This window comes from Epinephelus fuscoguttatus, linkage group LG4 (assembly GCF_011397635.1).
Source record: "Epinephelus fuscoguttatus linkage group LG4, E.fuscoguttatus.final_Chr_v1".
NCBI classification, from domain to species: domain Eukaryota; kingdom Metazoa; phylum Chordata; class Actinopteri; order Perciformes; family Serranidae; genus Epinephelus; species Epinephelus fuscoguttatus.
Genome location: NC_064755.1, coordinates 30,544,171 through 30,555,604, shown reverse-complemented (window position 1 = coordinate 30,555,604; position 11,434 = coordinate 30,544,171). Strand labels below are relative to the sequence as shown.

The 11,434-nt window shown below is 44.2% G+C and overlaps 1 protein-coding gene across 2 annotated transcripts in view; it reads left to right on the top strand.

Annotated features, from left to right (window-relative positions):
- The first annotated feature begins 639 nt into the window (after positions 1 to 639).
- LOC125888075 (potassium voltage-gated channel subfamily D member 2-like) overlaps positions 640 to 11,434 on the top strand; it is a 51,310-nt gene continuing 40,515 nt past the window's right edge. For both annotated transcript variants that reach the window (XM_049575264.1, XM_049575263.1), the window contains exons 1-2: positions 640 to 1,127; positions 1,392 to 2,573. In XM_049575264.1, the coding sequence (XP_049431221.1) occupies positions 1,462 to 2,573 (1,112 nt within the window). In that variant the 5' untranslated portion in view covers positions 640 to 1,127; positions 1,392 to 1,461. The remainder of the gene's footprint in view (positions 1,128 to 1,391; positions 2,574 to 11,434) is intronic.

The window sequence follows — 11,434 nt, the reverse complement described above, 5'->3', positions numbered from 1 at the left end:
ACGTGCTCTTTATGTCCTCATACGTGGATCTGAAGCCAAATACGCTCCCCGCCGCAACACATGCTTCACAGTGGACGCAGCTGTCTCGACTCCCCTCGGAGATGGCAGTGTTGTGTTATGGAACACAAGAGACATTTCATTGATTATGGTTATTTTGGAAAATGTCAGTAGAGCAGTGTAGCCCAATGATGTTGACCTTTTAAGCTGTGTAACTCTGTTGAGCGGCATCACAGAACGATGCAATCCAAGAAACAATATTGATCACGATTTGTTGCAGATCTGAAATCCGGATATTTATTTCTCTTAATAAAAAAACTAATAAGCTCAAATATTGAAATCGATACATTCCTCCATGCGCGTGGCATCCTGTAGGAGTTTTAATAGGTAAAACAAACAACGACAACGCTCCTCATACTGATTATTTTTATTCTCTGTGTTTGGGATTTTAAGAAAGAAAAAAGGAAATTAACTTCAGAGGACTTTGTGCATCAGAAAATACACCACCTTATTGAAGATATATCATGATGTGTATGATATACAGTGTTGTATATTCGGGGTTTTTGGGATTGTGAGGGTTCACGTTGTGCAGCGGGAGCAAACACACAAACACAAGCGTTAACTTGAGGCTCTGGAGATGCCGCCTACTTGGACGACCATTACGCATTGATTAGTCGCCCCACAGTGAAGCAGCAGAGGCATTTCTGGGTGCAGATAGGACCACTCCTCTCTCTGCATATGATTTTCTCTCCTCTCTCCACAGTCGGGGCTCGGTGGTGAGGAGGGGGGAGGGTGGTCTTGCAGTCGACGAGAGGAACAGGAGTTTATTGAGGAGTAGCTGCAACGGGGAGGAAAAACGCATGCAACTGAGCGCCTTGCGGATGGAAAGAAGAGAGAGGGAGGACAAAAAGGGGGAAAGATCGCGCTCGGACGACTGACCACTCTGTGCCGAGAAACTGCTGCTCCAATTGTTTAACTTGTTGATGCGACGTTTATTCTACTGTTTTTCCTCTATCGTCTGGCTGCAGTGACAGATAGATGGGTGGCGGAATCGCGAGTATTCCCCTCCGAGGATAGGTATTTTACAAAAACTCACCGTGGATGCAGTTTAAAGAGCAGCCTTCCCTAAGGTGGGTGGTTTTCTTTTACTTTCAGTCCCTGCTTATTGATGGGTGACGTTTTCGAAATCCAATTCATATTCTGCCGCAAAGTAGGGCTTCCATAACTGAACAGTTACAATGAGGGGAAAAGGCTGGAGAGTGATACTCAACAGTGCTATGCGCAGTATCAGTATAAGTAGGCTAAATGTGTGTTTTCTTATCACATTGTGTTAAGCCTAGGTGCTCCAGCAGCCTAACCACCGAGTGTCTCTGTGTGTGCTGTTCCTCCTGCAGATGCAATTCATCTCTGAACCGTAGCACTGTGATAACCGGAGCGGGGTTGTATTAAACACTATAGACCAGCATGGCAGCAGGTGTAGCGGCATGGCTCCCGTTCGCCCGAGCGGCGGCCATAGGATGGATGCCCGTGGCGAGCACCCCGATGCCCATGCCTCCGCAGGAGAAGAAGAAAGGCCAGGACGGACTCATCATCCTCAACGTGAGTGGCACCAAGTTTCAGACGTGGCGAACCACTTTGGAGAGGTACCCGGACACTTTGCTGGGGAGCACGGAGCGAGACTTCTTTTTCCACGAGGAGACAAACGAGTACTTTTTCGACCGTGACCCTGACATCTTTAGACATATCCTCAATTTTTACCGCACGGGGAAACTACACTATCCGCGCCAAGAATGCATATCAGCGTACGACGAGGAGTTGGCTTTCTTCGGTATCATCCCCGAGATCATCGGGGACTGCTGTTATGAGGAGTACAAGGACCGGAGGCGCGAGAACGCAGAGAGGCTCCAAGACGACGAGGAGATGGACAGTAGCAATGACGTCACGCCGGTGAACCTGACGTCCCGGGAGTACCTGTGGCGGGCTTTTGAAAACCCTCACACCAGCACCTTAGCTCTGGTCTTCTACTATGTCACGGGCTTCTTCATTGCCATATCAGTGATGGCCAACGTGGTGGAGACGGTTCCGTGCGGGACTCTGCCCAACAGGTCAAAGGAGATGTCGTGTGGAGACCGTTACGCGCTGGCCTTCTTTTGTTTAGACACTGCGTGCGTCATGATCTTCACGGTCGAGTATCTCCTCCGCTTGATAGCAGCTCCCAGCCGGTACAAGTTCATGAAAAGTGTGATGAGCGTCATCGACGTGGTCGCCATCATGCCTTACTACATCGGCCTGGTCATGACCGACAATGACCAGGTGAGCGGCGCTTTCGTCACGCTCAGAGTCTTCCGGGTCTTTCGGATTTTCAAGTTCTCCCGGCACTCCGCGGGGCTGCGCATCCTGGGCTACACCTTGAAGAGCTGCGCCTCCGAGCTGGGCTTCCTACTATTCTCCCTCACCATGGCCATCATTATCTTTGCGACGGTCATGTTTTATGCAGAAAAAGGCTCCACAGCCAGCAAGTTCACCAGTATCCCCGCGGCGTTTTGGTACACCATTGTCACCATGACAACACTGGGGTAGGTGGCTGCATCTATAAGTCCATAAAGCTGTCTCAGATCACCATAAATCACACACTCGGACACCTCACTGCCTCTGTGAAACACCCACATGACACCGCAACACCACACAACACAAGCCATTAATTGCTTAATTGTAATATTAATCAACTATCTTTTATTTCCTAATTCTTGAGGAGCAGTTAAATCAGCTTTAAGAGCCTAATTAGCGCAATTTCCCGGCCATTGTTTGGGCTAATTGACGCGCGGCCACAGGTGTGCATTTAGCGCGCATATTAACGGCCTCGAGCGCGGCTCAGCCAACGTGAGCGCAGGAAACAGGCTGCTTTATGGAGGCTTTGTGTGCGCCATTCACTGCCTGTCAATGAGCCTGCACCTCACAGGCAGGCAGCCCTCATCCGAAGGTTAGGCCTCGTCCCTGCCTGTTTTCAAGGGGCTTTATTGGACGCGCTCTTGTGGAAAGGTTACCGCAGTGCACACAAACCATTGTGCTCAATCAACACACAGAGAAGAGGGCTTATTTATTTATTTATTTATTATCCTTTAAATTCCACGTTACAGAGAGCACAAAGAAAGAGCCTCCTGACTGGGCAAGATCCTGCATGCCGCATTCACAAGCCAAAGTGAGGCACAAGTGCAGAGATTGAATTAAAGGTAGTTTGAGAGATGCACACACACACACACACACACACACACACACACACACACACACACACACACTACACACACCTTCCTCCTCCCTCTGCCTCTCACTCACGCTCCCAGCTCCTCCTCTCTTCCTTTAACGAGGTACAGTAAATATTTGAATGCTAATTTCATGCTCGTGAACAACGTCAGCTCCTACTATGTGCTGATGTGGCATAAAATAATTAAAACGATTACATCAAATTAATTTGTATTGATGAGCGCACTCAGGCGCTCACATGCTGGCGTGGGGTTATTATTATTATCATTATTATTATTGTTATTTCCATTATTCACTCCGGCTCAGCAGCGTGGGGCGGTGCGCTTTCCAAGGTGCTGAAAAGTTGCTGTCACTGACTGACTGGCTGATATTTGGGGGTTTGTATCTGTTGAAATGAATAAAGTAAATGTGGCCTTTGAGTGCCTGCAGCGCGATTATTAAGTTATACAGTGGGAAATAATAATCGGACCCGTTTCTAATTTGTGTGTTAAAAATATCCCGGTGGTTCCTCTCTCTGCTGCTGCTGATGCTGCTGCTGCTGCACGTACGAGGTTGAAGAGCCACTCAGCCAATGTTAGTCCTCACGCGCTGCTCTTCCCCGATGACACAGAAATGAGGTCCTGTTGAAATAATGTTGTCTTTTAATTTCAAAGTCATAACACCACAGATCAAACATTGCAAAACAAATTGCCACTGGCTGTGTGTGCTTGTGTGTGTGTGTGTTTAAGTGTGTGTGCTTGAGATGTGTCAGGCATAATTATGTGAATGTGGAGTTTAGATGCTGCAGGAATATTCATGCTTCATACAAACAAGCTGGGTTGTGTGCTTGACTTTTCATGTGTTTGATATGGATCCTTCTTGATCCTCATATCTGCACTGATGCAGGCACTTGACACCTGGATACCCTTCAGCTATGCAGGCGATCTTCTTCTTATTGTAATTATTATTATTATTATTATTTATCGTCTCTACAGCAGCCTGACTCTGTCTGCCCTCGTGCAGCAGGTGACACTGACTTAGTGGATCTCTGGTCTTCTTAATGGCATTCAAAGCTTCCCCTCCTGTGCTCACTCAATACCAGTCGAACCACCACTCACCCTCGAAATGACCAGTGAGTGCATAATTAGTGATGTGCACGATCCGGTGATTGAAGCTGCCAGCTCAAACGTAATGCTGCATCGGCCACGCTTTCCATTCAGATTCAAAGCGCCAGATGAGAGATGAGTTGTGTAAGAGGGTTCATTATTTATCTTTGGGGAGCAACAAAGATATTGCTGCATTCAGCTCGGAATCCCCTTTGTGTTGCTTGAGATGGATTTGAAAAAGATGTTCTGCCGTGCGAGAACAAAAACCAAAATGTCCTTGGTAATGGGGACGTTTCTGTCACTCCATTGTGAACCATGACAGCCAGGCTGACAGATTTGCAACCTGAACTGGAGCCTTGCAGTGGTGCAAAATGCTGCATAGTGGACCACCGGTGGAGAGGCTGAATGCCCATCACTGAAAGACAAAGTCGGCTCCTTCTCATGATCAATCATTGTCCTGAGGTGTGCTTTTAAAAACACACACACCTTACAGTAGAGCTGGATTGAGGTTGTCTACTGAATACAGTGAAGTGAGGGGAATATCTGTTGCTGTACTCTCCTCCTGTAACCTTCAAATGCTTATCTGATCAGGGGAAATGAGGTTTTCTGACAATTTGTTTCAAATCTCAGCGTGCAGAAAAATTGATCCACATCTAACAAATACTTATTTAACTCACATATGAATGGGGTAGATTCTTCTTAGCGGGGGCGCCACTGGCTCTAACCAGCATCTGAGGCATTTGATTTCCATCCTGATAGTCAATGATGCTCTCTCTGCATGGTATCATGATGCCTTTCCACTACATATATTTTCAATTTCCCTGACTCACACCCTGTGGAAGTAAAGACAGTGGCATGCGTTCTCTCCCCCGCTGATGGCCCATTGATTGTGCTTAAGCAGACGTGCAGACATTGGGAGAGCAGGGGCTCCTGTTCAGAGGCACTTGGCAGGCAGCCTGAATGAAAGGGAAGGGTGCCTGGAGACCAGCGGAGAATCAATAGCACTGTGCAGCTGCGTGTCACGCCTCTGTGTGTCTACTGCTCTGTGCCACCAAACACAGGACAAGACCCACTTATCCCTCCTTATTTATTGAGCCTAATCTCTGCGGCTGCGTTCGGATACCTAACAAAAAGGAATCTGCCTCTGTCACAATGCTCCTGCCAAGTTCCTCAAGAATTCAGCGTCTGGCTGTAAAATATGAGATTTTTATCTGCCGTATTGTGTTTTGCAGCATCTTTGAAAACTGCACTCTGGGCTGAGAGTATAATTTCTGTGATTTGATTTAGCGCGTCCATTTAAGGAAGCAACAGATTCCACTATATAGATAACATTCCACTTTGTTAGGCTGGAGTCAGATGGTGCAGTGTTTTCTTGCTCTTGTTTTGTCTCGATGATCCACACAGTCAGGGTGAATTAGCTGCAGTGGGACTTTTTGGTGCTTCAGATCTTTTAAGTGATTTAAGGTGTAATGGAGTGCACTGCTGAGAGCAGCTGTGAAAACGGTGGAAGTCAAGCGCAACCCACAGGGGAAGAGGAGTGGGGAGGACAGGGTTTAGTGTGGCACAGAGGCATACACGTTCCCCTGGACACAAACAGACATTACCTTTGATGGATATCATGGGCCTTACCATCCGACACAAACATTTTTTTTTTCACACAAACAAACACTTTTCTCCCAATCCTGATATCAATGCCCCCCCCCCCCTTCAACCACTGCCTCCGAACAATCCCGGGAGGGGTGATCATCCCAATTACTGACTTGTTGTGACATTTATTATGTGCATTGTCCTAAGGTGCAACAAACACGCCTGTACATTGTAGTCACTCAGCAGATGCAGAATTTATCACCATGTCGTTTGTCGGTGCTACAGCTCCACCCACCAAATACGACTGGAAAGGCCTGACAAGTGAGCCCTATAAACCTCTCAGGGTAGGATTTATAAGACAGAGGAGGCAAGGTTAACAGACACGAGGGTCACCGTCGGGCCCATAAACCACCACAAGTATAAGCATTATCATGCTTGCCAGTTTTGACACCTCGACGCCATTGCAATCAAAGCTCACAATGCAAAGAGTTAACTTAATGCTTCGATATGGTGTGGAGAAAAGCTTTTTGAAGTCCAAACCCTTCACTACATGTCAAATGTAATTGAAATATACAGGAACAATCTGGAGGGCCTTTTACTGTATATCTGCACCCGTGAGATAACAAATGCATTCCTGATGATATAGCACTCGTGTGGTTGGATAAGTTACCATGCCGCTCGCAGCCAATGCAGAGGATTTTCACTCTCTCTTTTCTTTTTTTTTTTTTTTTTATCCGTCTGACAGTCAGCGAGAACATTTGGTGTGTTTGATTATGTACCGCAATGGGTGCAATTTTTGTGTTCAGTAGAATACATTACACCACTTGGCATTGTGTATGTTATGCACATTATGAAAATCAGCAATCCATTATGAGCGATGTGATGTATTACTGTGTAAAGCAGAAGTGGCTGATGTGAGATGTGTAGGCTGCCATTAGCCTGTAGGCTCGCAGCGCCTCTCCAGGTGCTTTATTGGGGAGGAGAGGTGATGCTAATATGAGGCTGGTATAATGGTCCTGAAGTGACAGGTGACTTAATGAGGGGATCCTGGCACTGAAATGCGTTCTGTGTGAGCTCCTTTTCTGCCCATGCAAATGACTGCGAAATGGAGGAGTGAGAGCGAGGGGCGGGGAACAGGCAGCCTTCCTCAGAGGAGATTAAGATCATTGTAAAAGACAGAATCTGTGAAGTAGAAGAAAAAAACATAGCAGTGATGCTCTTTTCTTTCCTGCTAAATTGAAAATACGCAAGCCCCTGCATTTTCTTTATTCTCTTTGTTTTCATCACACTGAAACAGTTTCACACTGGCAGCTAGAAATTTAAAAGGGTGTTATGGAGGTGTGAGTTGAATGATTGATTAACATTTTATAGGCATTCATATACTACAGATTTATTATATCATATTTATGGGTGGAAAGTTCAAAGACTTCCATTTGCACCTTAAATTACATTTTAATGACGGTGTATATATTTTCTATCGAATAATACAATGTCAGAGAGAAAATGTATTTGTGGTCAGTCAACCCTGAACTGAAAAACAGATTATGACCAGCTGGTAGGTTGATGTGAGGATACTGTGTGTGTGAACTGACTCTAAAAGCAGGCATGCGTCACTGCGGATGGTCAGATTGATAAATAATCTATATGGCAAGGACAAAATGGCTGTCCCTCCATTTGATTCGATTTCTTTGACAACCCGTCTTCGAGGCAGCGCCAATAACACTCATTCCACGCGGGGGGTTTTCATTAATTCACTTTGAATGTGCTGCATTAAGCAGGGAAATAGACTAGCATGTTCCGCACTTGGGCCCTGGGTAACGTAGTGTGAGGACATAAAATATGGCATCAGTGTTTTTCCCACTGCTCAGCATTTTCCTCGTCTTCTTTGTATTGCAAGCAACGCCAAAGATTAATGGAATTTTCCAGAACAAGATTAAAGTTACTCTGAATGAATGCAGCATCATTGCATTAGGAAATAAGGAGATATGTGAGAGAACACATCACCTCGATTTCATTGTTGTTAGAAAGTATTTGCTCTGCCTTGCTCCACTTCCATCCAATCTAACACCCCGGAAACGCTGGAACAGCTTGAGAGAATGAGTGAAATGGAGAAATATTGCCTATTATGTGTCTGTGTCCTATCTCGTGAGTTGATATGTTGTAAAAGATATCGGATGTAAAGTGCGCGTCTTGACATCAGTGGATCAAATGGTGTGCGAATGATAAACCACAGCCCAACAGCTATCTGCTCCTCTGCTACTGCATGGCTTATTTACATACTCAGCATTTACATACAGATGAAAATGGTTTGTGTGGTCATGGAGATTGGTATGCAGACACACATAATGCCTCCTCATCACTTTGTTGAGATGTACAACAGTATTCTAAGTGGATTACATTGTGCTTAGCATTAGATCTCTGCAATTATCATATCAGGATCGCCATAAATGTATTCTGCAAAAATATATTCACAAAAGATTTTTAGGACTGCGGAGCTCGTTATTCTAAACACGAAACCCTCATATTACTACAATTACTTCGCTTGACAAAGGTGCATACTATTTTAACTGCTTACAGAGGCCGTGCTGTGGTGGCTGAGAGACGCACAGGGAGCGAGCAACACTGTGACATTTGGTTTCAGGCCAACACCAAGTAACACTAGGGCCAGAATCAACGATATCGATCTGAGAGGTTTCATTATTAAAGGCGGTAATGTAATATAAAGAAGAGGAGGACCATGTGTCGTGATTTATGAGGTGAATATCATCTTATCCTCATTAAAAAGCTACTTCTGAATATATTTCCATCAGTTTTTAATGGTAAATAACAGAATTGTGCACTGCGTGAGCTCTGCGAAACAGAGTTCATGCACTGGACGGGGGTGCTGCAGCCTATCCCAGCGACATTGGGCCAGAGGCAGGTTACACCCTGGACAGGTCACCAGACTATCACAGGGCTGACATAGAGACAGACAACCATTCACACTCACATTCACACCTACGGGCAATTTAGAGTCACCGATTAACCTGCTAATCACCGATTAACCTGCTAATAAAAGTGTTCAATCTATTTTCCTTTTGTATATTGATCTTATCGATGCAAGCATTGATATATAAAAGAAGACTTAGTGTTGGTGGTCTCAGACTCATAGGTATCGATTCACCCAACCATGCAGCGCAGTGCAACTTTAGAAAGCACAAGCAAATAAAGAAAATAGCAAGCAATGTTCATTTTGGATATACTGTGTAGGATTGTCCTAAAAAACAATGCTCATACACATGTACTCCCACTCAGTTATCACTCATGACCCACTAGAAGAGAGACTCGACCTCTGCCTTTCTTCTTGTTTTCTGTGCTCGGGGTGTTTCTGGGCGTGTACGTCCACACGTTGAAGATTCTCAGTCATCCCGGTCATGGTAATCTTAAGTGCTATCTCATAGGCAGCTGCACTTGCTTGAGTTTCTTGAAGACGTTTCACCTCTCATCCAAGAGGCTTCTTCAGTTCTCACGCAAGTCCAGTTACCTACGATATAGCACTTAAGATCACCTCCGCAACTTTCCGGTGAGGTCAGGGCTTTACAAAAAGGTGGCCACCGGGTGCCAGTAGACATCAAAGAGACATGCAAGTATAGTGAGAATCTAGGCTTGGCTTTTTATTTTACCTTTGCTGGTGAGCAAATCCTGCACAGTACACCAGAAATTTGCCACATATCTATCTTTCACTGCTATCAGTTTTTGGCGTCCCCTGGTAACGTCCATTGTGTTGTATATAACTTGCAGCATTTGGCTTTGTTTCTCTCTTTGTGGCACATTTCTTTATGTCACTAATGTGTCACGTTGGTGAATTAGTTTCTTGATTTGATTGTCTTTTGTTTGCAGCATCTTTTTTCCATTCTTTACGCCGCCTACATGTTGTCAATATGGTGAAAGTCTGTTTCATTTGTTGTTGTTTTGCTTCCTGGAGTCATGTTGTCACTGCTTATGGCCGAGAAACCCTTTAAGCCCACAACAGGTCATGTTTACACTACGCTGGTGTACAGATTCACAAACAAGATAAAAAGGATAGCATGTTGATTAGTGAGATGTAAAGGTGCTTGTAGTCAGATTCTGTCACCTTTGGACAGAGCCAGGTGAGCTGTTTCTTTGTTTCCAGTCGTAGTTGTTTTAACCCAAACCACAATTTCTCCTCAAACCAAACCTTACCCAGAACATTGTCAAATCACAAAAGTGATTTCAGTAGTGGTTTGTAACAGCTTCAGAAGCCACAGAACAATTATGATGTCCTGCAGTTGCTTCTACTGTATGTGTTGTTCCAGAGGACACGGATAAGTAACCAGTGTTGTGCACGCTCACACTTCACAAGTGCCAACTCTAGGTTCACTTCACACTGATTAAACAAAGTAGTTCACGTTCGTAGTTCACAATTTGAATTTTAAACTTGTTTTTTTCAGACCTGGCAGGTCCAATTTGCACATAAATGTGAGATTTTTTTCCTGTTGCATTCTGCACTGATTTACTCAAAAAAGTCCTTCAAATATTCACATGAACTAGCTTCCAAATTGCCAGTTGCACCATGGCTGTGTTGGTGTTGTGTTGAAGTCTGTTTCCCTCCTGTTAAAACCCCCCTATGTGGTTAGGTAAAGGACAAGGTTTGGTTCAGATCTGGGTAGAGGGAAACACACATTGATGCTGAAACAGTCTTCACCACAGCACCGGCATACACACACTAGGTGAGTCTCATTCACTGTCCTTAGAAATAACCTTCACACTCATTAGTTGCAAACAGATTCAGCTCGCCAGAAACATGATCACCTTTCATGATTTTGCTCTTTTAAAGCACAACACTGTAAGCAACACATTTTTATTGTTTAATTAAAAGGTTTTTACCTTTTAAGTTTTTCCTTCCTGCTGTCAGGGTCCAAGGACAGAGGATTAAAGCTCTCTGAGGCAAATTGTGATCTGTGATATTGGGCTTTATGAATAAAATTGAATTGAATTGAATTTAGAGCAATTGTGACATTTTAGCAGCGTATTAGTTAAAGATTCAGCTATTCAACAGTTTGGCTTTATTCTGTTAACACATTGTCTGTAAAGTATATGTGACAATTCATGGACATACTGTCATATTCTCAGAATAATTTAGTTGAACTTGAACTATTCACTCACTCAGTTTAAGTTCAGCTACATTATCCTAACAATATGTAGACGAAGTAATAAAGCTGAATTGTTGAATCTCAACTAAAAAGCTGTTAAAATGTTACAAATACTCTATATTCAATTCAGTTCTCTTTGTAAAGCCCAATATCACAAATCACAATTTTGCCTCAGAGGGCTTTACAGTATATGACATCCCTCTGTCTTTGGACCCTCACAGCAGATAAGGAAAAACTCCCCAAAACAAACCCTTTTAAATGTTGTGTGTACAGAACAGATCAACCTAATACATTTACAGTAGGCTAATCCATATTACAATCCATATTCATAAATGATATCCAACTGATAAA